General features: G+C 49.0%; 3 protein-coding genes across 3 annotated transcripts in view; all 3 read left to right on the forward strand.

The window, feature by feature from the left end:
* LOC130873585 (serine protease 44-like) overlaps positions 1–86 on the forward strand; it is a 4,215-nt gene extending 4,129 nt beyond the window's left edge. Inside the window, exon 5 of the mRNA XM_057768419.1 lies at positions 1–86. This exon is cut by the window's left edge and continues 142 nt beyond it. Within this exon, the coding sequence (XP_057624402.1) occupies positions 1–86 (86 nt within the window).
* A 7,480-nt stretch (positions 87–7,566) lies between these two features.
* On the forward strand, positions 7,567–12,226 carry LOC130873586 (putative inactive serine protease 43). The gene is made up of 7 exons (XM_057768420.1): positions 7,567–7,583; positions 7,741–7,850; positions 7,971–8,192; positions 8,383–8,542; positions 9,220–9,470; positions 9,935–10,095; positions 11,981–12,226. Exons 1-7 carry the CDS (start codon positions 7,567–7,569, stop codon positions 12,224–12,226), a joined length of 1,167 nt encoding a protein of 388 aa, XP_057624403.1.
* Positions 12,227–14,468: 2,242 nt separating this feature from the next.
* LOC130873587 (inactive serine protease 45-like) lies at positions 14,469–22,651 on the forward strand. The gene is made up of 7 exons (XM_057768422.1): positions 14,469–14,505; positions 15,796–15,921; positions 18,202–18,228; positions 20,110–20,257; positions 20,773–21,047; positions 21,938–22,101; positions 22,373–22,651. The coding sequence occupies exons 1-7, from the start codon at positions 14,469–14,471 to the stop codon at positions 22,604–22,606; spliced, it is 1,011 nt and encodes a 336-aa protein (XP_057624405.1). The 3' UTR covers positions 22,607–22,651.
* Positions 22,652–25,563: the final 2,912 nt, after the last annotated feature.

Consider the following 25,563-nt stretch of genomic DNA (forward strand, 5'->3'; position numbering starts at 1 on the left):
AAGAACTGAGCCAAGCTCCGGATTGTAATTCATCAGGCTGTCTCACCTTATGCATGTGTCTGGTGCTTCACCTGGTGTCCTGGTGACCCTGTGATCCCCACAGCCCACTGTCCTCTTGTTTCTGAGCCTCCACTAGGCTTCTCCTCTAACCTTCCTTCCCTGTCAATGCTCTCTCTTCAAATTCTACTCGGAATCCATTGCCTCAGTGGAGCATGGCAGGGAGCTGGGAACTTGCGAATGTCCTGACCTGGTGCTCTGGTCATCTGCCTCAGTGATCACTGTACGAGGCCTGTGCCTTGCTTGGAGCGAAGGAGAGAGAACCATTTCCAGATAGAGGACTCTCTGACCTGCCAGGTGGAAGGAGATGACTCATGGAGGCCTTGGAGAACATCTGGAGAGGAGAGACATTGTCAGTGTTGAGTAGCCACTAGACCTAACTGCTTTCTTACCCGAGACTCTGCCGTACCTGAGTTCTGCAGAGCTGTGAGCCTGGGACTTCTACATCTGGCTCAGTTGTGGTTGACAGCATGCTCCCTGCACCCAGTGGGAATCCATCTGTGGGTACAAAACTATTGCTACCCTTGATTGCTGGGAGCAGTCCTGTCTGGTGCCCTCTTCCTTGGTACCTACAGTCACCTCTAGGGCCACCCTAGGTTGTGTTGATGCGGTTTTGGAGAGGATAGACTTTTAGATATGAACTGAATAAACGTGTCTCATATGTTCTGAAGTTTTGTCTATCTGAACTGTTTGGCTGCTTATAGCATACTCTAAAGAGACATGGGCCCCCATTTATCTAGGGAAGTTTTTTGGTCTGTGTTAAACCCTAGAGGAGGCTATCTGTCTCATTTAAGTTTGGTGGGTTGTCTGAGCCCATGAGTCCCACAGCACACATCTCAGACCAGCCCATCAACATGGAATGTGCCTTCTGGGTTCCCCTGACTTTGGAGGCCCCATACCTGATTTTTCTCTGTCTCCACAGGTTGACATTTTGTTGCTCTGAGCCAAGGGCGCCCTCTAACCATTGTTTATCTTCTGTCCTCCAGCTCCTGGACCAGAGCAAGGAGTTGAGGAGTCAATCGGATGAGAGGATGGGTAAATGAATTCTCAAGGGTCCTTTGTGGCCCTACACCTTTCTCTCAGCCCATTGCTCTGGCCCCATTTTCCTTTCCAGGTTGCTTTAGTGAGGGGAAAAATACAATAGAGTAGGCAAAGGTATAGCCTTTGGGGATACATTCCCCTGCTCCCAAAGAGGGAGTCCTTTGGTCTGTGATATGGGAGGGATTTCTAGGCATCGGGAATAGGAATTTAGCTCAAGCATTGTTGAGGGAAAAAATAGGCATCCACTCTGAGGGAACGGAATACCAAATACCAGTCGCTGACAATTTTACTCTTCCTGGCCAATGTTTGTGGATTACTTTTGCTAAGTCAGGCACTGGTGTAGGACTCTACATAAGATGTAGGTCACAGATAGGAAAGTGTATCTCAGTTGGTCGAGTGCTTGCCTAGCAGGTGTGAAACCGTGGGTTTGATCCCTGACACGACCTAAACCTTGGCGCAGTGGTGCATACATGTACACTGTGGTGCATACATGTACACTGCATGTACATGCATACATGTACTCTCTGCACTGGGAGTGCAGGCAGAAGAGTCAGAAACTCAACCTTGGCGAGTTGGAGGCCAACCAGGGTTCCATGACATCCTATCGTAAAAAAGCCAGAATGTCTTGATGCCAGACCAGACTTAATAATAGCTGGGAAATGGATTTCATTTCTTTTTCTTTCTGTGTTGTTTGTTTGATTTGGGCGGAAGGGTGGGCAGGACCTCACTAGGCAGCCCTGGCTGGTCTGGAGCTCACAGAGATCTGCCTGTCCCTGCTTTCGGAGTGGTGAGATTAAAGGCCCGTGCATGGCTAATTTACATGCTTGGTGGATGGAGACATAACATGCTATGCCCACGTTTTCTAACCCACCACATCGAGGATAATAAAAAATTCTTTAACACCTCTAAAATGAACCTAATATCACCCCCCCTTCCCTCCTCTCTGAAGTAGTGGCTCTCAAACCCAGAGCCTTACACGTACAAGGCAAAGACTCTACCACTGAGCTACATCCTTGGTCCCAGTCTTCCCAGCAGCAACTGAGAGAGAACTGGCGGGTTATGAGACTGCACCTCCAACCCAAAGGAATTAGTTTCTAGGTAATTGTCGCAAGAGGAGGCCATTTGATGTCATGTCTCTCAGTGGCAGAACCCAGCATTAATTCTCTTGTTGAGAAAAGAACTGTAGAAGTGTAACTGTCGATGAGTAGGAAATAGAGGATGCAGAGGAGCAACCTGGAGCAAAACTCACAAAGTCGGACTGTAGGAGACCACAGGTCAGGGTCCAGGGTCTTCTACAGGTGACGTTCAAGGGGCTGAGTACCGTGTAGTCGTAGTTCTAAAGATACATGAAATGCAAGAGTCTTACAGACTAGAGGGTAGCACCAAAGGAAACGTGCCTAATGACACAACAGTATAACTGACGTCTCATTGAGAGCGGTATGAAACTGTGTTATGGGGGCACACGGGAGGGCTTCCTGACTGCGTGGTTTGCCTTGACTGCAATCCAAGCAGTGTCACTGTGCATCGGCTGCCAAAGCTGCGTGTTTGCTTGGTTTGGATGTGCGTGTCAACTCTATCATATGAATTAAAAAGGTGACAACGCTCACGAGTGAAACTACTGTAAGACTCTGGGGTGGGGCCAGGTCGGAGATTTTGCTATCATTTATTTAATGCTTATTGGTCTGCAGGCTGTTGATTTCTTCCTTTGGTATTATTGATAACCAAACATCTTTATATGTAGCAATTAAATGTATTTCAGCAGCTTTGCTATTCTATATGTAGTAAACAGATAATAAACTGTGTTCACTTAATATGCTCAGTAAGCTGTGATATGTGCGTATACATGTGCAATCATTACTGCATTTATTCTATGAGTCTTTTGCCTGAATGAATGTCTGGGTGTCCTGTGTGTGCCCTGTCACCTGTGAGGTCAGAAGAGGGTGTCAGATCCCTGGATCCGGAACTACAGATGATTGTGAGCCAGCATGTGAGTTCTGGGAACTGAACCTGGGTCCTCAGGCAGTACAGCAAGGGCCTTTAACCACTGAGCCATCTCTCCAGCCCTGTTTTTGTATTTTAATGCAAGGTTTTGCTGTGTGGTCCATGTAAGTGTTAAAGATCTGAGGGGAAAGCTATCTCCAATGCAAGCGTTACAGCTCTGAGGGAAAGGTATCCTGGCAGTCGGGGGTTGAGGAATACCACAAAGCAACACCACACAACAAACCTCACACAAGAGATGTATTGGGGGAAATGGGTGGCTGCCTATGCTTGGGAGAGAAACAGCCAAGACTGAGCAAGAGGTAGGCTTTCTACAGGGCTTCTTGGGGTAGAGCTTTCCAGAGTGGCCTGGGATTGGTGGGATTTTGTAACTGATCTTGGACATTTTACTCTGCAGAGCTGGGCCACTTCTGTCTTGAGGGACTGAGTCCAACAATTAAGGCCATTAGAGTGGTCCGTGAGTGGAGCCTGGTGGCTGGAGGTCCTCGTGGCAGGGCCTGGCCTCCAGGGACTTACAACCCTGGCTGGCCTGATACTACAGATAGCCCAGACTGACCTCAGATTTGTGCCCATCTTCCTCCCTCAGCTTCATGAGTGCCGGGATTGCAGGTATGGGGGTTTAGACTGCATGTGTGGTCTGTTTACCACTTGCATGCAGTGCCTACAGAGGCTAGAGGCCATCAAATCCCGGCATCTGGTATTGGGAATGGTTGTGAGCTGCCATGTAGGTGCTATAAATCCAACACAGGCCTTCGGGAAGAGCAAGTTCTCTTAATTGCTCACTCATCTCTCCAGCTCCTCTCCTCTGATCCCTATGTACACTCTCATATCATCTACAGATACCTTTTTTTAAGATTTAAAAAATATTTTTAACATGCCTATTTTGCTTGCATGTCTGCAGGTTCCCACAAAGACCAGAAGCATCAGATCCCCTGCACTTGGAGGCAGATGACCATTTCAGTGGTCAGATGTTGTGGTCTTGAAACACCATTTCCCCCAGGCTTGCCCAGAGAGAAGGCTTGAAAAAATGTATAGGTGTTGAGTAGGAATTGCCTAAAGGAACCTGGTATTTCCCACCATTCCAGACAGCAAGATCACTAGTAAAGACCACGGGGGTCAGGGCTGGAGAGATGGTTCAATGCTCTTTCAAAGGACCTGGATTCAGTTTCCAGCACCCACACGGTGGCTCATAACCATCCTTAAAACTCCAGTCCCAGGGGATCTGATGTCCTATGTGACATCCATGGGCCCAGGCAGCCAAAACACACACATAAAGGAAAAAAAAGGAACCACTGGGATCCTAACCAAATGAGTCATGTACAAATCAGAACAGGCCCTCCAGGTGAACGGCGCTTTACCTGTGAGATCAGAACAGGCACCCCGTGGTGAACGGTAGTGTACCGGTTAGAACAGGCACCCCATGGTGAGTGCTGGTGAACCTGTGAGGTCAGAACAGGCTCTCCGTGGTGAGCAGTGGTGAACCTGTGAGGTGCCATTGGTCGAGAAATCACACCTACCTCCAACTTCTGAGAAACTGACCCAGTGTTGGCTTCTCAGAAAAAGAACCTGGAGCTGCTAGGGGCTCACCCCCTCAGTTATCGTCTCCCAGGCTCAGCCCAGAGAAAAATCACTGGTATGCGGGGGGGGGGGGGGGGGCAGTCCGTTACATTTGGGAAGACTCTGGAAGGGCCTCTGGGGTGACCAGCAGAGACCTGGGCCATAGCTGCTTGTAGCTCAACTCCCCTGAACTGCCAACCCTGCCCCACTTGTTCTCTGACGTGGGATCTCTCAGTGACATCACACCCCAAGCCACTGCCCCCATCGCTGGCAAGACTGATTCCAGGAGCCATGCTTGGCAAAAATGGGATAACGTAACCTTCAGGATGAGTTTGAGGGATCCATTGCTGGTGACATAGCATCCCAAACTAAACGGCCTCATACAGCGTGGTGCCCCCACGTGCAACCTTTTATTGTGGACATTCACAGAGCAGTGGGAAACAAACATCTGGTACACATGCCCCTCGAGAAAGTGGACTAGCACGATGACTTCCGGGCTTCTTTGGGCTCTGATTTAAACACGTGTTCACATTTTTCTTACATATTTGTGGGGTTTGCTGGCATTTTTTTCAATTTCAAAGAACCTCAACAATAATCTGAGGTGCTGCTTAGCATTCCTAAGTGCAAGAGAGCGAGGATGGATATCATGGAGACCTTTTCTTGGGGCAGCTTTCTTTAAGCACAGGTTAAAGTGCAGTCGGCTAACAGAGGGGATGCCATGAGCTGTTTACAGAGCAACACACTTAGAAACGGGTGAGATGCTGACTGAGAACCCTGTGTGCAGAGGCTCACGGGAGCAGAAGCCTGAATTTCTAATAAGAGCAATGATAAAGTATTTGCTAACTCAATGCTTACAAAGTCTTTATAAAGCATAACTTGGTGTCCTGGATGGTCTTGAGGAGTTCAGTCTGGATGCTTCCCTTTGCTGGAGAAGGCTCCCATCCTCCAGAAGGACCAGGACGGTGTCTAAAATGGGTGAAGGCAGACACTTTTTTCTTTTTTAATCTTTGTCTTTTCAAGACAGGGTTTCTGTGTAGCTTTAGAGCCTGTCCTGGAACTTACTACATAAACCATGCTGGTCTCGAACTCACAGAGATCCACCTGTGTCTGCCTCCCAAGTGCTGGGATTAAATAAAGGCATGCGCCACCACCGCCCAACTGAAGGCAGATACTTTAAGGACTCTTAACATCTAAGCTCAGAAGTTGCACAACTTGGCTTCTGTTGGTAGAAGCAGATCACAAAGTCATCTTAGCTCCAACAAGGGCGGGAGAATGAGGCAAGGTCTGACTTTAGTCCTGGGAAGCCTTGAACTCGACTTTTTACTGCCTCTCACCTTTAATAGCTGGTGTTATAGCATGAGCGACCACATCTGAATGAATTCCAGTTCTTGGTTGGTAAAGATGCAAAATACTGTGGCTGAGTTTTCTAATTCACCACAGAAGGGAAGACAGTTGCAACTTTTAAAAACCTGTAAAATGTGTTAATAGCCACACTCTTGCTAAAACTTTCCCAGCTGACGAATGAAAGAAAATTCTGAAACTGTGAGATCACTATTTTCAACGTCCCCGAGGGATTAATGTTTCCAGGCAAAATCATCAAACCATTTGTAAAGTCACAAAAAACAAAAACAGAAAAAAACAAACAAACAAACAAACAAAAAAAAAAAAACGTGCAGTAGGGCGAGAGAAGGCGCAGCAGTTAAGAACACTGGCTACTCTCACAGAGGATCCTGGTTCAGTTCCCAGTACCCACATGGCATCCACAGCTCCAGTTCCAGGGGTCTGGTGTCCTCTTCTGGCCTTCATGGGCATCAGGCACATATGCAGTACACTTTACATACATATGGGAAAAACACTCATACATGTAAAATAAAAATAAATATTAAAATAAGAAAACCATGTAGACATTGTTTTTTCTCCCAATAATAATATAGCACTTGTCTGGTTGACAGGGGGCCGGGACCTGGGTCCCACTGCAGACTTGTAGGAAAGAGAGAAAAATAAGAAAGTGCAATTCAGAGTCTAGACTTCCAGAGACTACACGCCAAACAATTCAGGGTGGTCTACACACGAGGTGTGATTGGCAGGAGGAGAAGGTACAGTCTTCAGCGTCTCTTAGGGAGATATGAAGTGCAAAACAGCCCTTCCAGACTCAAGGGCAGCATGCAGGGAAGCATGTTTGGGTGTGGGGACTACAGAAAATAGTCACATGAAAATAGCATTAATGGGGCTGGAGAGATGGCTCAGAGGTTAAGAGCACTGGCTGCTCTTCCAGAGGTCCTGAGTTCAATTCCCCGCAACCACATGGTGGCTCACAACCATCTGTAATGAGTGCCCTCTTCTGGCATGTGGGCATACATCGAGGCAGAATGTTGTATACATAATAAATAAATAAATCTTTAAAAAAAATAGCATTAATGAACACAGCCTCCAGTTGTGTCATGGACGGTATGTGGAGGGGCTCCTGCACTGTCGGCAGAGTTGTGTGTCTTCACCTGGATGGTAGATACACGCGCAGTCAACTTGACATTGATTACCAAAGTTGTGTATTTCTTTGGTTTTCTATATGGTCCTATTTTACCACCAGAGATTAAAAAGGAAATTATCAAACGGTCAGGAGGTTATGTTGCCTGGGACTGGGATGGGCTTTTTATTTAATATTTTTTAAACATTTTTTTATGTGTATGAGAGTTTTGTCTTCGTGTGTGTGTTTGTGTGTGTGTGTGTGTACGCACGCACCTTGAGGAGGTCAGAAGAGAGACAGAATCCCCTGGAACTGGAGTTATGAGTGGTTGTGAGCCACCATGTGGGTGCTGGGAACCAAATCTGGGTCTTCTGCAAGAGCAGCAAAAACTCTGGCCCCCTTTTGTATTTAATATTGATAAGATGTAGAACGCCTTCGAAATTGCTCCCATGACGGTGCTGCCCAGGTAGGTTTTTGATGACGATGACTCAGGGATGAGCCGTCTTAGGAAGAAGCTCTGGACCTGCGCGAGCCACTGCTGGGGGGCGGGGGTGCCAGGAGAGGGATTGCCTGAGCCCAAGGCCTAAATGGGCGGCTTCCTGACCCTCCTGGTCTGGTTTCAGCTTCTTCAGCCTCTGTTCAGTGAGGCCTTGGCTGGGGACAGGGGTCCCGGGTGGTAGCAGTGGCGGAAGTGTGGCCGCACGAAGCTTGGCTTTGGGTGGGGGTGACTATGGTGATGGTGTTGGAGTTGGTGTCAGGGCTGATGCTGTTGGGGCAGTCAGGCCAGCAGCAAGCAGCTGCGCAGGCGCAGGAACGGCTCTGCCTTTACGTTTCCTGTTGGTCTCTTCCTTAGGTAGTAATTACGGACCCACGGAGGATTCCAGAGTGACGCCCACAAGTCCAGAGGTCCCGGCACGGTGGAACCGCATGAAACCCCTGAATATTTCAGATCCTTTGGTAATTCCGGTGTCTCCAGACCCCACTGGGACTCCAGGATCAGGGACTCCTTCACCGACCACAACCGAAGGTGTCATGGAATCCAGCAGTAGCTCTCCAGAAGAACCGTTTGCTCCAGGTACTGCTACCGGTGCCAGCTCTCTACCCGCCAGTCTGGGAGGTCAAAGTGCAAACCAGTCGGCCTGGGAAGGCGGGGTCTGCTCCGGTCCTTGCAGGGCTGGAGAGGTAGTCCTTTCTGAGGATGACCTTGATTATGTGGAATGGGTTGGAGGTGTGGAGCGCTGGCCTCACGTCTAACCTCTCTTTAGAAGCCTGTGGCCGTAGAATTATGGAGTTCAGTCACGGAAGGCCATCTGCCGTGAGGAAGTGGCCATGGCAGGTGAGCCTGCAGAGCAGAAACGAGCATGTCTGTGGAGGCTCCCTCATCAGCCACCAGTGGGTGCTGACTGCGGCCCACTGCATATATGAGTAAGTGTTTGGGGACCTTGTTGGGGCCCCTGATCCAGCTGTGTCCTGTCTCCCACTCTTAAGGTTTTTGTTTTGGGGCCGTGGTGATGCCAGCACTTGTGAGGCAGAGGCAGGCAGGTCTCTGAGTTCGAGGCCAGCCCAGTTTACAAAGCGAGTTTCAGGGGAGCCAGAGCTGTTACACAGAGAAATCCTGTCCCGAGTGGGGGAAAAAAACCAGCAACAACAAAAAGATATTTTAGCTAGGTAGTGGTGGTACACACCTTTAATCCTGGCACTCACAGGTGGATCTCTGTGAGTTCAAGGTCAGTCTAGTCTACAGAGCGAGTTTCAGGACAGCCAGGCGCACATACACACACACGCACACACACACACACACACACACACACACACACAGATTTTTCCTTCTCATCTGTAAAAAGAGTGGCAGTCCAGGATTCATGTCCAGTCTCAGGTGACACCTAAACATGTTCATTTTTAGCAAGTTTCCAGATGATTCTGGTCTAAGAACCACACTTGGAACACTGCTGCATGGTCAGAGGTGTGAGGGGTCCTGGAGAAGGGTGTGGTTTGGGAGGAGGGGGAGGGCTGATGCTTGGCATCCACAGAAGGCTAGGCTGGGAAGCCAGCACCCTGTGCAGGGGTGTGTAAGCCCTCCAGGACCTCTTTTTTCCTTGCAGCCAGGAGGAATACAAGGTGATGCTGGGAGACAATGTGCTGACTTCTGAATCTGTAAATCTCGTCCCCGTCAAAGACATCATTTATCCTTCCAATTTTGACTCTCAAACCATGAAGAGCGACATTGCTCTTGTTCTGCTGTCCTTTGCTGTGAACTACTCCTCACATATCCAGCCTGTGTGCCTTCCTGAGAAGCCCTCCCACGTGGAGAACGGGACATGGTGCTGGGTGACCGGCTGGAACCGTGAAGACGGTGAGTCTGGCTGGTGGGACGGCCTGGGGCTTCAGGTTGCTCTGTGAGGGGAGGGGCGAGTTTCTAACTGGCGAATACACTGATAGCGAGCTCGCTGCAACTGTGTTAGGCTTTTATTTTTGTGTCAGGACCTGGTTGCTTGGGTGACAGGCGTGATGTGATGGTTTCTGTCCAAATTAGATTTGGGCTGTTCTTCCCCCAAAGGGTTAAGCTTCCTCCTTCCTGGGCTGAGCAGAGCACAGGACCTTAGACCTTCCCTCTTGCAGCAAAGACTCTGGGGGATGCTTGGTTGTCATTTTCTAGCTGGCGAGACTTTTCTTGTCTGTTTCCTCTGGGACAGGTGTCCAGTGCCTGGCCTGTCTGTCTTAAGGAATCAAGTGTATATTCACACACGCGGTGGCACCGGGCGGATGCTGGTAGTCCCTGCCATCTTCTGGTACAGATCCTTGATTGTCTTTCTGTAGATACAGTCTTCACTTCAGCTCTCCTCCAGGAGGCCCGGCAAAACATTCTTCTCCAGAAGCCTTGTAACCAGCTGTTCCAGAGCCGGTTAAATACATCTGAAAACCTCGTGATGAAAGGGATGGTCTGTGGCCAGCACGACTCAGGACAGAGTCCTTGTTGGGTCAGTTTATGGGCCCCCGTTCTTAGACAGGGTTTCACTGTGTAACCCTGGAACTCTGCATAGACCAGGCTTGCCTCAAACTGGCAGAGATCCTCTTGCCTTTGCCTTCTGACACTGGAGTAGAAGGCATGCCCCATTAAACCCTGCCATTACATCTTGTACAAACCCCTTAGTTAAGGTTCCCATGAGTTGGCCTGGCCTGGTCCTTCTAAAAGGTTTAGTCTTTGCTACCTAGGGACCCTGCTAAAGCATTTAAATCTGAGCATGATACAAAACGATGTTCTGTACTGAGTGTTATGCGGCACGCAACCCCGCCAATGTGAGCATTTGCCCTTTATAATCTTAGTTAACCATATCACAGCCTTGTAACATAGGCATTAAAGGCATTAAAAATTTCTGGAAGGCAAAGTCCAGGGAAATAAATTGAAGCTCTTCCTATGAGAGCCTCTACGATCCCCAGGTCCATTTGTTCCCTCTGCAGAAGACTGTATTCTTGAGAAGGGGTTTGGAGCCGTCAGTGGATGCACATTGGAATTTCTTGGAAAGGGGGGGTATCATTGTTGTGACGGGGCACAGGCATATATAAGGGTTCAGAGGTCTAATGCTGAAGGAAGCTTTGTTTGCATTGGGAGCAATGGGATAAACTGGTTAGGGTTGAAGCTGGGTGTGGTGGCACACTCCTTTAATCCCATCATTCTGGAGGCAGAGGCAGGCGGATCTCTGGGTTTGGGGCCAGTGTAGTCTACACAAGTGGTTCCAAGACTACACAGAGAAACCCTGCCTTGAAAGCAACAACAACAACAACAACAAAACCAAAAAACACCAAGTGGTTAGAGTTAGGATATGTGCAGCCTGGAGCACTGTGTCAGATTTCTAGACTGGCCCAGCTAGGTCTGGGAGGCAAAGCTGGGCGGGTGTGGTGAGAGTTTCCACTTCTAGGAGTCCTGAGCAGAGCCTGAGGTAGGGACGGAGGTGTGTTTGAGGTGACCAAGGTTGTAGGACCTTGGGTTTAGGGTGGGTCAGGGCCGTGCAGAATTGCACTGGAAGGGGAAATTTGGCGTGCTTCGGCTCTTGAATACAGCACAGCTACTCAATTGGGTTAGGGCAGAGAGGACTTATTAAGACTGTGGTAAAGATTCCAGGACCTCCATGCAAGGATGATCCTCAAGGTATTTAATGTTTTTGAAGACTCAGGACAGAGCAGTCTAACTAGATACCGGAATGGTGCTGGATTGGGCTCTGCAGGTTACATACTCTAGAGGCCAAGGCTAATACAGTTGCAGGATTATGAGTTCTGACAGGCTTAGACATTCACTAGAAAGGGTTTGGTATCCGTAGATTAGGGACTCCCAAGGTAAATGTCAATCTATGACTGTTCCGCTGGGCTGGACTGGCTGTGCATCTTGTGTCTGTTGCCTGGTCATCAGAGAAGGTATATCCTTGCTCAGAAGATGGGCAGGTTTTCACGTTAGCTTTTCATCTGCTAAGTCTCAGCCATTAAAAGAATCTAGGGCCAGGTATGGTGGCTTACACCTTTAATCCCAGCCCTCGGGAGACAGAGACAGATGGATCTCTATGAGTTCAAGGCCAGCCTAGTCTACAGAGCTAGTTCCAGGGCAGCTGGGGTTATTACACAGAGAAACCCTATAATCCTGTCTCAAAAAAAGAAAAGATAAAAAGAAAGAAGGAAGAAGGAAAAAAGGAAGGAAGGAGGGAAGGAAGGAGGGAGGGAGGGAGGGAGGGAGGGAGGGAGGGAGGGAGGGAGGTAGGGAGGGAAGAATCTAGGCCTGCAAGAGTCTTTGGGCCTGAGGAAGTTTCCCCAGCCATGCAGCCAGCCTGCTACCTCTTCCACTCCTACAGTTGGTTTCTTTCTTCTCTTTTCCAGGGAGATTCTGGGAGCCCCCTTGTCTGTGAATCTGAGAACACGTGGACCCAGGTGGGAATTGTGAGCTGGGGCATCAACTGTGACGAAGTCCCTGTCCCCTTGGTTTACACAGACATCGCTGAATACGATGCATGGCTCAAAGATATTCTAAGTCTGGCTTCCTGTACAGACGCCATGGGAGTCTTGGTCCTGCACCTGTCTCTGGCGCTGCAACTGGCCATCTTGGTGATGCTGTGCTTTCCTTAGCACACTCTCTTCCTGTTGGTTTGAGTCTCCCACTAGGCCTCTTCTCCAATCCCATCTTCCTCTCTCGGCCCTTTCTTCAGATTCCGGTCAGGATCCATTGCCCTGGAGAGGGGCATAGTGGACTGTGGCAGGGTGACTGGGGACTGCAGAGTGTCCTGACTGGTGTTCTGGTCACTCGTCTCAGACACAGCTGGTTGCTCTCTGCCTGGTGGAAATGAGAGTGAACTGATCCAACTGGAGGGGCAGCTTGACGGCTAGGAGGGGCACACACAATGACTAATAACATCTCAGAGGACGTCTGTCAAGAGGAGAGGCCGTCATTGGTCTAGACCTGCTGTTTGCATTACACAGATCAGTGACTGCTGGAAAAGGGGAGGGAAGGAAGGAGAGAGGGATGGAGGAAAAGAGGAGTATTGCTAGCTCCCTGCAGAAGTATGGAGCTGGGACTTAAGTATCCGAGGCGGGCAGAAACTCCCCTGTACCCCATGTGGGGATCTGTCAGTGAATGCACAACCCGTACCTCATACTCCTGCCTGGCACCCCTTCCTCAGTTTCCTAGTGGCCACATCCAGGGTCACCCCAAGTTGTGTCGAGGCAGTTTGGAGTGGGGGAGATTTCAAATGTGCACCGAATAAATGTTTGGAGAGTGTCCTGTGTGTTCTGAAGCTCTGCTCACCTGAAATATTTGGCCGCTCAGAGAACTGGACCCCCATATGCCTAGGAAGTTCCTTACAGTTGGCAGTAAGGCACAGAAGAGATGAGGCTGGGCTAGCTCAGACTTGAGTCCTATAGGTGGTTTTGGTAGGCAATCCTGCTCCTTACATGCCTGGCGTAGTTATCAGCCTCTGAGCAGGGACTTTAGCTGTGCTGTACCATGTTCAAAGGTAGGAGCAAGGGCTCAGGACAGGTAGAAACTGGGAGTAAGAATGAAGCCAGGCTGGGCGGTGGTGGCGCATGCCTTTAATCTCAGCACTCGGGAGGTAGAGGCAGGTGGATATCTGTGAGTTCGAGGCCAGCCTGGTCTACAAGAGCTAGTCCCAGGACAAGCTCCAAAGCTACAGAGAAACCCTGTCTCTGACAGAAAAAAAAAAAATAATGAAGCCAGAGCCTGAGAAGCAGTCTTTCTCTCTCTCTTTTTTAAAATTATTTATTCATTTGTCTTTCTCTTCTTGCTATTCATCTGATTTTTATTTCCAAAGGCCATGTTCCCAAAGTCAGGAGGACTTGAAGAGATTCATAGCCGGGCAGTGGTGGCGCACGCCTTTAATCCCAGCACTTGGGAGGCAGAGGCAGGCGGATCTCTGTGAGTTCGAGACCAGCCTGGTCTACAAGAGCTAGTTCCAGGACAGGCTCCAAAACCACAGAGAAACCCTGTCTCGAAAAACCAAAAAAAAAAAAAAAAAAAAAAGAGATTCATCATTTTATACAGCTTCCATCTTACACAAGGTTCACTATAGATGTGTTCACTAGCCTCCTCCCATCCCCCTCCCGCCCTTTGTCTTTCCAGGGCTCCATGTCTCACCCTCTGCTCCCCCTGGCTTCAGTGGGCATCCAGTTCCAACCACTGCCAAAGGATGGATGAATCTGACGGAGTTTACATCAACCCCCTCTCTATTTTTTTTATTTTTTATTTTGAGACAGGATACCACTATGTAGCCCTGTCAGATTCATCACTTAATGAATACATACATCACCAGATATGTTAAGAAACCACCGGACCTGGAACAGATGAGGAGGTGTTTGTCTATGTCCTCACCACTTGGAAGGCAGAGGCAAAGACCATCAGTGGTTCCTCTGCTACACACTGAGTTTGAGGCTAATCCTACAAACTGGGGGATGAGGTGTTGTGACAAACGACAGCAAGCTCCCAAACCACCTCCACCCTCCAGAAACTGCTGGCTCTTCAGAGACTAACAACACACACTTAACGTTGTTGACCACAGCAAGCTATTCCATGTTACTAGATAGCTCTTCCTCCCTTATATAGTTCCGCTCCTGCCTCATGGCCCATTCTTCACTCGTGCGAGCACACTGTGAGAACTTGTTAAAGTCACATTACTGCCGGGAGTGATGGGACATATCTAATCCCAACACTTGGGAGCCAGAGGCAGGAGGATTCCCACAAGTTCAAAGCTAGTCAGGACTACACAGAGAGGGACCCTGTCTAAAAAGAAATATAATTCACATTATTGGTCTCACCAAGGAAGTTTTCAATCCCGGGAGCCAGGGCCAAGGTGTGAGGATGAAGATCAAGTTCCCGGGTGCTGTTGGTGCAGCTGGTGTGGGGACCTAACTTTGGGAACCAAATGCCGGCAGAAGGACAGCCTTCTCTGGCCTACCTTGACATGTAAGTGGCACGGATTACTCACCCAAACGCATTTAAATGCCAAACTGGGGTGGGGTGGGGTACGGCTGGAGAGATGATTCAGTGGTTGTGAATTTCCATAAGACACAAATTTGATTTACAGAACTTACCTGGTGGCTTCTAACTGTCTGTAACTCCAGTCCTGGGGGATCCAATGCCTTCTTCTGGCTTCTGTAGGCATCACGTACATACTATGGTGCACAGACATGTATGCAGACAAAACACTCACACATAAAAAATAAAATTAAACTAATAATCTTTGTTTTTCAAGACAGGGTTTCTCTGTGTAACAGTCCTGACTGACTGAAACTCACTCTGTAGATCAGGTTGGCTGCTACCACTGCCGTTAAATAAGTGAATAAATGAATGAATAAATGAATGAATGAATGAATGAATGAATGAATAATGGCTGGGTGGCAGTGACTCACGCCTTTAATCCCAGCACTTGGGAGGCAGAATCAGGCAGATCTCTGTGTGTTTGAGGCCAGTCTGGTACAAAGTGAGTTCCAGGATAGCCAGTAATGTTACACAGAGAAACCCTGTCTCAAAAACAAACATACAAACAATGTTTCAATGCCAGTCTGGGTGCCTGGATCTGGAGAGTTCTGCTGGACACCTGGAACTAAACAGGAATTTTGGTGGATCATCTCACAGTCTTTGCTGGGCTCTGGAGATCCAAAGAGATCGTCCCTTTGTGAAAAGCCCGGTTTATGCCCAAGGCCAGGCACAGACAAGTGGCGACAGTCCTTCATATTGTTGGTCTGTGGACCAGGACAGCTGCCCTTCTTGACTCAGCATCCTGCCCCAGCTGTGCCCCCTCCTTGATTTAGTCTTGATCCAATTCATCCGATAACTTTTCAGAACCATCTTCCTGATGTTATTTTCTGTTTGGGGGTTTTCCTAGTCCTCGTCAAGAGTTACCATGAAACTCGTGCGACAGGCCCAGAGAACGAGAGAATAGCCAGAGGCTGGACCACAAGATGCTGTTCCTGGCCCAGGAATCTTTCCCCAGTTAGGTTCTGGATGACCTACCACACTATGAGAACACTGCGGGTGTCACCTTAAGGACCAGATTGGGTCCAGGTACAAGAATCGAAGGCCCTGAAGAGGCGCGGTCAGGCTCCTGGCCATCGTGTCACGTGCCTAAGACGTCATCACGTACGCGATGTTGGCACGTGACAGCGCGCTGGAGCTGTCTCCGCAGCCCATAGGTACATCTTCATGGCTGCGTCGTCGTTGTGTGGCCTGGGCGCTTGGCCTGGATCCTTGAGGCGCTGGGTCCTAACCTGTTTTGTGACACTACTGTTGCTGCCTCCGCCTTCAAACTTAGGTGAGGCGGGCACCTTCTCTGCTGTGATTCTGTCAGTGTCTTCTCCCTAGTCTTGCTCGGGTTGGCTATTCCTCTCCAGCCGCTAGGAACTTGTGTGCGCCACTCTCCCCTCATTGTCTCCTCTCTTCTGCTTCCCAGTCCTAGGTCACAACTACCCTGTGGTCTCCTGGAGACAGCAGCAGGCAGCATCCCTGGCCTCTCCCTCCATGCCCAGGCACCTTCCGTATCTCCATCCTCGCAAAAGGATGATTGGCTTCTTCCCATCACCAGCCTTTGACTGTCTTTTCAGACTCCCCCCTCCCCCCCGCCCAGCCCCCGTGAATCCTCCGATTGCTCTGTAACAGGACCCATAGCCACTTCTTTGCCTGTGGGAGTATGCCTCCCGAGCAGAGTTGGGGCTGCAGCAGGGCGGGAGGGGCGGGTGTCCTCCCGTGCTGAGAGGCGCTGCGTACATCAATCAGTCATACTCATCCACCCAAGTGCGTTCCTTGGTTTTCTTCCACCATTCTTCCCAGTGCTCTGCCAGCCTTCCCCAAGAGCCATTATGGCTTCATGCTTCCCTTTGGCTCTTTATTTCCCATGTAATCCTCAGCCCATTCCTGACCTGTCCTCCTTATTGCTCCCGGTTTTGTTTGTTTTGGTTTTTTTTGTTGTTGTTGTTTTTCAAGACAGGGTTTCTCTGTGTGTCTTTGTTGCCTGCCCTGGAACTAACTCCTTTTTTTTTCCTTCCATGATGATCAGATCTGAGGAACTAGCTCTTGTAGACCAGACTGGCCTCAAACTCACAAAGATCCTCCTGCCTCTGTCTCCCGAGTGCTGGGATTAAAGGCGTGCGCCACCACCGCCTGGTTCGTTTTGATTTTTTATTGATCTCTTCCTTTTTTATTTCCTGTGGCTCCTCCTCCAACCCTTTCCCCCTTTTTATTTTTCCTTCTTTTATTTGGGGAGAAGGGCAAGGTCTCATGAACCCTTGGGTAGCCTTGAACTTTCTGTGTAGCTGAGGATAGATAGCTTGAAGTCCAGAACCCCTGTCTCCACCTCCTAAGTGCTGGGATTACAAACACATACCACCTTTCCTAGCTTCCTGATTCTCCTGTTTCAGGAGAACCCCTCTCCTCCGTGTCCACATCGCTCCACTCAGTCTCTGCTCGTTTCGGACTTAAGGTGCTATTGATTCCTTCCCTCTTCTCTGCTCCCTGGGTGAACCCAGTTACCCCAGGCATTGGGCTGCATTGTGTCCTGCATGCTGCATTATGTCCTGCCACCTAAGACAATACCCTTTAGGAGCACCCATCTGCTGGACCTCTTTCCCTGAACCATCCTGAAGTATCTCACTTCGCTGGTGTCTACACCAGACCCTCATTCTCCTAAAAGCTGGCTTTCTTTCTTAGTTGTCTGTCTTAGTGAAGTGAATGACAGCCAGCCCTTCTCTGCATTTAGAAACCAGTGCCAGTCCAGACTAATCCATGTCCCTTGGTCACCCCTCAAGCTCGTCATATCTGTCCTCAGAGCCTCGTCCAGGTCCCTCCCTGCTTGCCTGAGTTCTGCAGAGATGCAGTGGAGATCCCCGCCTCCCATCTATCTTGTCACTCTCCTGTCTCCGCCCTGCTGCCCTCATAACACAATCCATCCAATCCACGCTGTCCATATGATCCACGCCATCCATCTGATCCACACCATGCATCCGATCCACGCCATGCATCCGATCCACGCCATGTATCCGACCCATGCCATGCATCTGATCCACGCTGTCCATACGATCCATGCCATGCATCCGACGCACGCCATGCATCCGATCCATGCCATGCATCTAATCCACGTCGTCCATACGATCCACGCCATGCATCTGATCCATGCCATCCATCTGATTCAGACCTCTGCTGGCTTCATTTTTCTCTTCCACCACAGACATCATTTTCATCCTCCAAAGACTCTGGAATACACTATTGTGTTTCTCCCTGGAGGACTTTTTTTTTTTTATCAGTTTTTATTTGTTTTTCCCCTCTCAGCTGTTGCTTATACCCGCCACCTCTTCTAGGTTGACCTGACGTCTCAGACCCTGCCCCTGTCCTGATCTCACATGGTAACAATGTGTTTACTGTCTGAATAGCTGAGCAGCGTGTGTCCCCAGACAGGTTCTGTCTGATACCGTTGTTTCCCAGTCTGCAACTTCAGACTAGGAACAGCATCAGATTCGGGACGATTTGATGAACGAATGAGTGAACTAATTATTTAGTCCATCCTGCTACAAGTTATCGCTGTCCTTCTTCTCTCCTTCAGGTGATAAAGAGGACCACGACCAGCCAGGTGGGTCAGTGGGTCCCTGTGGCAGGGAAAGATCCAGTTCCTGGGAAAAATACCTTCTGAAAGTCTCTGCCTGAATAGCATTTCTGGCTTGGTAGGAAGCAAGTATTGGATGCACTTCCTAAACAACGTATGCCACTGCCAGGACACAGCCCTGGGTGCTAAGAAAGAGTGTCTGGGTCATCCATGGGCATACAGGGCTACTCTGATCTCAGCTCTGGCTTTGATTCTTCCCTACAGCTTCATAACAAGCTTCTAGGGGCACTGGCTACAGAGCCTGGCTCCTGATGTTTCCTGTCTTTCCCCTTCGACCCAGGGAGTGCATGGTTGGGTTCATAGGCCTCCCTTGTCAGGCCTAAGGTTCACTATTGACTACGTGGTTAATTGGCTATGTTCTTGCTTCTGTCCAAGCCTCACTGCTTTCTGCTCTCTCTCTGTAATTCAGTCTCATTTAAAGATGGTGTGCATGTGTGTCTGTGCGTGCGTGTGTGACTGTGTCTGTGTGTGTGCGCGCGCACACACGAATGTGTGTAGAGAACAGAAGTCAAACTCAGGTGCTGTTCCTCAAGCACTGCCCGCTTTGTTTCTGGAGACAGAGTCTCTCATTGGTTGGAAGGTTACAGATTAGGATAGACTGGCTGGCTAGCGAGCCCCAGGGATCTGCCTGTCCCCGCCTCTCCAGCCTTGGGATTACAAACCTATACCACCATGCCTGGTTTTACTCTGTGCCGGGGATTGAACTCATGTCTTGATGCTTGCACACCAAGCAATTTACCAACTGAGCTGTTTCCCAGCACCTAAAGATGTTTTTGTTTGTGCATCAAATTGTTTTTGTTAGTTTTTATTTTATGTGCTGGAGTGTGTTTGCCTGGGCAAATGTATGTGCCTTGTGCCAGCAGAGGATGCCAAGTCCTCGGGAATTAGAGTTACAGATGATTGTAGTCAGCATGGTAGTGCTGAGAACCAAACCTGGTCTCTCGGAGAATGGCAAGTGCTCTTAATTGCTGAGCCTTCTCTTTAGCCCCTTGCTCGTTTTTTAAAGTTAGTATGTAATCAGCTTTGTTACACTTTCAAACATGTTTGTAATTTTGCTTTGTCATATTCTTCCCCCTGACCCGCCCTTTCTTTTAATATATGTTTTGAGGAAAAACCTTTCTCTTTTTTCTTATTTTTTATTTTTATTATTTTATTTATTTATTAGAAACAGGATATCTCTGCATAGTAGATAAGGCTGGCCTCAAACTCACAGAGATCCGCCTGCATCTGCCTCCCAAGTGCTGGGATTAAAGGCGTGTGCCACTACACCTGGCAGCACCTTGTACTTTATTTATAATCCCTGCATCTATGTTCATTCATTCTTTCATGCATTCATTCATTCATACACTTTGGCTGGTAGACCAGTGGGCAAACTAATAACTGTGGGCTCCCGACTACGTAGGGTAAAGACCTCTCGGAGAGAAATTCATAGCTATTTTTCTTCCCACTCTGACCAGTGTGGGGACTTTTTACATCACAGAGATGCAGCCAACAGGACAGCTTTTCAACATGGCCCAGTACCAGAAACACGTTTTTCCTCTTGAAACCCCTGCTCCGTTTCTGCATTGCTTTGAGGTTCAGCATGGATTGTCCTCTGTGGATTTCATTCTTACTCTCCAGCTGTGGGGTCCCTCTGTCTCTTTCTCCATGCTCTTATCTCTGTAACTGTCATGTTTTGTCTAGTTCGGTGCCCTTGGGTCCACTGCCCCTCAGTCTCCTCTCTGTAACCGGAAGAAGCCCCTGGGGTACAGCTCTGGCAACCTGACCCCAGAGGGAGACTTGTTACTACTAGTCATTCTGATTGTCCTCTCTGTGTACACTGTACTCTCTGCAATGCTTATTCTGAAGTTTGTGGCAAGCCCTGGTGGCCAGACAACTTGGAGAGGAGCCGCCATTGGCCCTGGGAAGTGAGCCTTCGCATACAGAACAAGCACGTGTGTGGAGGGGCCCTCATTGACATCAGCTGGGTGGTCTCTGCAGCTCACTGCATCCGGGGGTGAGTGGGGCCCATGAGTCAAGGATGTAAAGGCCCTAGAGCTACCGTGGGCCTGGTCCAGCTTCCTCAGTACTCCCATGAAACCATGAAGGAAATAAGAACCAGGAAGAGTGGGAAGGGGCATCCAACACAGGGGAAGAGTCAGGCTCAGGACCTCACAAGGTTCAGGGACTACATCGGGGTGGGTCTCCAAACAACAGAGACTGTATCCTAAGCTGGGCAACAGGAAAGCCCAGACCCCAACCCCAGGAGTGTCTCTCTCTCTCTCTCTCTCTCTCTCTCTCTCTCTCACACACACACACACACACACACACACACACACACACGACTCAATGGGACTGTGAATGAAAGGGTTGCTATGCATTTGACTTTGAGTGTCCCAGGCTGGATTAATCCAGATTGAGTGGAGAGAGCACGTCAGGCAGGCCTTCAGGGACAGGAAAGGGTCCTGGGAGGTGGCAGGTGCGTTGTGTGGAAAACTCTGTCTGCTGGGTGTGCTTCTGTATCTCCCGCAGTAACAAAGAATACTCAGTGATGCTGGGTAGCAGTAAGCTGCAGCCTGAGGGCTCTTCCAGGGCCCTGAAGATTCCCGTGGCGGACATCATTGTGCATCCCAAGTACTGGGGTCGGAACTTCATCAGAAGCGACATTGCCCTTCTTCGTCTCGAATCCCCTGTCACCTTCAACAAGTACATGCAGCCCATCTGTCTTCCAGAGCAAGGCTTCAACTTGAAGGTTGGGACTCAGTGCTGGGTGACTGGCTGGGGCAAGACTAAGCAGCACTCCTCAGGTAAGTTGAATGGGTTTGGAAATGTCCCTTTGGGACTTCATTGCCCCATCCCTTGTGCACCCTCTAGGAGGCTATGGCTGTGGTTTCCAGTCTGCGGTTTGGAGTGTGTTAAGCACTCCTCATATGGTGCTCATTGTTACGGTTCACATAGGGACTGCAGTTAGGCTAACGCTGCTTGGGCTGGCTGGGCGTAATTATCTACCTCTTAGGGAAACTCAGAGCTAGGAAGCCATCCCTCCCTTCCTCCCTGGCCACAACTGAAACAGCTGCCATGCTCTGGACCCTTGGCGATGCCTGGAAGGGAGTCACGGAGTAGGGCAAAGGGGTGGGTGGTACAGAGGCTGACAAAGTGTCGAAGACGCTAGGTACACTGATGAATTGCACCTCTAACTCCAGCATTAGTGAGGAGCCAGGGAGGGATGAGTTCAAGGCCAGCCTCAGGTACATAAGTTTGATACCAGCCTGGGCTGTCTGAGACTGTGTTTTTTTTTTTTTTTGTTGTTTTGGTTTTTTTTAAACAAAACAAAACAAAAAGACAACCAAGCTCAGGGGATGTGAGCTGAGCTCTGAGTAGATAGATGACCAAAGATACCTAGAGAAGTGCCTGTCAGTTGGGGCTAAGGGAATAAATGCTATGGAAAGGAAGATCCCAGGGTTGGGGTTCCAAGTTGTAAGTGGCTGTGCTGGGACTTGGCAGCCTTCTGGGTTCAGCAACACAAGCTTCCTCAAGAAGAGGCTCCTGAACCAAAGCCTGGCATGGTGAGGGGGTCGCTGTGTCAGGCCTACAGTGCCAGAAAGACCACACGGAGGGAGGTGCACAGGTGTGGAGTAGGGCTCAGCCGACCTGCAGGGAGTGGGGGGTCACAGCTTATCCCTTCTGCTCCCTACAGACAACTTGACACTGACTCCAGAGCTTCGGGAGGCCGAGGTCTTCATTTTGGACAACAAGAAGTGTGACCATATTTTCCACAAGACGTCCTTCTATCCCCGAGTTATCCCGCTTATCCGGAGGAACATGCTGTGTGCCACCAATTACGGAGAGAATGTGTGTTATGTGAGTTTCTGGGGACTTCTGGCAGCTCTCTTTCTGAATGAGTCCTGGGGTGTGGTCTCTTTCCCCATTACCATCACTAACCTCTCCTCTCTCTTTTCTCTCTGACTGCTAATGGCTGCAATTCTTCCATGTGGTCTCCAACTGAGAAGCCGAAGGGGCCCCAGCTAGCAAGCTCCTGCAGGAGCCATTCTCTCAAACAGAGCTGAGGGGGTGGACATTGTAGGTCCTGTGGTGCCAGCAGAACCTCCACCACCCCTTTGTCTTTGCCTAGGGGAACCCTGGGGGGCCATTGGTTTGTGAAATTGACGGAAGATGGATTCTGGCCGGGGTGTTATCGTGGGAGAAGGCCTGCATCAAACTTCAGAATCCAGCTGTATACACTCGCCTCACCAAATATACCAGATGGATCAAGGAGCAAGTGAACCACGCGGCACTGCCAGGGCCGTGCCAGGCCTCCTGCCTCCTGTCCCTGTTCTGGCTGCTGCAGCTCCCAGTGGGCCCGTGACTGCTCCGCCCCTCCTCTTCCTGCTCTGCCTCTGCTGAATGGCATTAGGTCACTGATGGAGTGAGGTTGCATGTCCACACTCCACAGGAGTCAGGGTGGGAATGGAGTGGTCCCTGACGAGCGTGGGTCCTGTAGGGAGGCCAGGAGAAGGGGGTGTGGCTTGGAAGCAACATTCTGGACTTTAAGACCAAGAGCAGAGATTAAATTTGTGTGAGCATCAGATGGCCCCCTTCTCCCCCTTGTTCTTTGGGGGTGACTCTGGGGGTCCGGGTGGATAGGTAGGTGGGCCATCTAGTTTGGGGACTCATAGTTTCTGTTGTGTCTAGTACTGGGGCACAGAAATAAGGGCCTGGGTTTGTGGTCTCAGTCTCGTCACCTGCATAGTGGTCAGAGTGTTAGGGCAATTGAAACATACCAGTGGGAATAGTCCACAGCCAGAATGCCAGACTCAGAGTCTAGTTGGGTAATTTTCTCCCTCCTTCCCCCCTCTCCCTCCCTCCCTCCCCCCTCTCCCTCCCTCCCTCCCCCCTCCCTCCCCCCTCTCCTTCCCTCCCTCCCCCACCCCTCCCTCCATCCCTCCCTCCCTCCATCCCTCCCTCCCTCCATCCCTCCCTCCATCTTTTCCCTCTCTCTCTCTCTCTCTTTACTTTAAACTGCTTGTGAAAAGTGTGATATGATCACTGTAGAGAGTTAGAAAACACACCAAAGCCTAATTGCCCAATCTAAGTGTTCCATCTGCGTTTGAATTGAAAACACATTTTTTGTTTGTTTGTTTTGTTCTTTGAGACAGGGTTTCTCTGCAGCTTTGGAACCTGTCCTGGAACTAGCTCTTGTAGACTAGGCTGGTCTTGAACTCACAGAGATCCGCCTGCCTCTGCCTCCCGAGTGCTGGGATTAAAGGCGTGCACCACCACTGCCCGGCTTGAAAACACTTTTTTGAACAAAGTTTGATGCAGCGGGACCAGCCTTTTGCAGGTCGGAAAGACTGGGACCGAGATGCAGAGCCAGCAAGATAAACATACAGAGTTCTTTTCTGAGGGATAAAAGCCTCTTCTTTTATTTTTCTTTTTGTCCTTGTTCTACTCTGTTCTTTTTTCTTCTGTTCTTCTACCCCGATGTTTTCCTTCTTCTGCTTTTCTGGTGTCTTCTTCTCCATCTCCCCTGGTGTCTTCTTCTCCATCTCCCCTGGTGTCTTCTCCATCTCCCCTGGTGTCTTCTTCTCCATCTCCCCTGGTGTCTTCTCCATCTCCCCTGGTGTCTTCTCCATCTCTCCTGGTGTCTTCTTCTCCATCTTCCCTGGTGTCTTCTCCATCTCCCCTGGTGTCTTCCTTCTCTCATGTCTTTTTTTTTTTCCTTTACAGTTTGTATATCCCAGCAGAATCTTTCAAACAATATAAAAGTTATACTGTGGATACATTTTATTTTTTAAGTGAATGATTGCAATGAATACAAGTAAAAATTATATTTTTTCATATCCCTTACATGATTGAATATATTACATATTACAGGTGAAAAGCAAGACTTTTCATAGATCAGAACTCTTTCAGCCATAATCACAACCATAGGTAGTAGTTTTCATAATTGCCAGGAAAACAGGTTTCTAGTTTCACTTTTTATACTGAGGAGTCCTGTCCAATTATTTTAACTAACCATACAATTCTTTGTTTTCCAGTTACAGAAGTCATTTGTTTAAAGCTTTGTTTAGCTATGATGCCCAATGAAATCCGTGAACACATTTCCCCAAATCAGAAAAAACTTGTGCTAACTCCTGGGACTCGATTGTTTTCCTTAATCATTAGCCTAAACCATTGTCTATATGGCTCCTCAAGAGAAACTCTTAACTCCTAGCTGGGTGACACTTCCTTAGTTCTATTTTCTATCCTCTGCAGCCCCTGCTTTATCGGTGGGGGGTGGGGAGCAGCACTTTAAACAGTTCAGCTTAAGAGGAAATCATCTTCATAATAATCTACATGTAAAAATGCCAGTAGAACGGGATATTTCCGTGAGATAATCATGATCCACTGAAGGCACCAGGGACCCCCCGACACCCATTCTCACTGTGCCAGATACGAGAGAAAATGGCAACAGCAAACATGGAAAGGCACAGCAGGAACAAGAGATTTTCTGGAGCTGAAGCCCTTGGGGCCTTGCATATCTGAGACTCACCCATCAGTGCCTTGCATTCTGGTGGGCCAATCTCCTGAAGCCAATAGCCCTCTGCTGCTCCTCCGACAGGGCCACCAGCAGTTTGAGCTACAGCTAATTGGTTCGTGCTTGTCAATTGTGTTCTTCAAATCTTGTCAATACCTCATGTACTTTACATCTGCACAATCTGTGGGTTTCTGAGAGCCTTAACCCAAAATTCAGGGTTAGTTTGTTTCTTTTTTTTTTTTTTGGGTTTTTTGAGACAGGGTTTCTCTGTAGCTTTGGTGGAGAATGATGTGTGACAGCCATACTTTAGGGTTTGAATGAGTGAATTTATTAAGTATCTAGCAAGCCAAAGGAAAAGAATAAATAGTAAGAGATAGGTAGATGGTTGGATGATAGATGGGTAGATAAATAGATATAGATAGATGATATATATAGATATAGATAGATGATAGATAGATATAAATAGATAATAGATAGATAGATAGATAGATAGATAGATAGATAGATAGATAGATAGATAGATGATAGAAGCACCATTGAATCAGGTGTTTAAAACACCCAGCAGAAATTGACTAGGGAGTACTGTTTAGGCAGCCCTGGACATCCTATAGAGTCCCAGGCAGCTGAGTCCCCTCAGGTGAGGCTTCCAAGTAGGAAAACAAATAGCAACAGATAGAGACATCATTATCAAACCTGGTACCCACGTGGCAGCTAACAACCATCTGTAACTCCTGTTCCAGGGCCTCTGATGCTCTCTCTGGCCTCCTGGCATGATCACTGCCTCCATATGTGCAGGCAAAACTACC

Source organism: Chionomys nivalis, chromosome 4 (genome assembly GCF_950005125.1).
Source record: "Chionomys nivalis chromosome 4, mChiNiv1.1, whole genome shotgun sequence".
NCBI classification, from domain to species: domain Eukaryota; kingdom Metazoa; phylum Chordata; class Mammalia; order Rodentia; family Cricetidae; genus Chionomys; species Chionomys nivalis.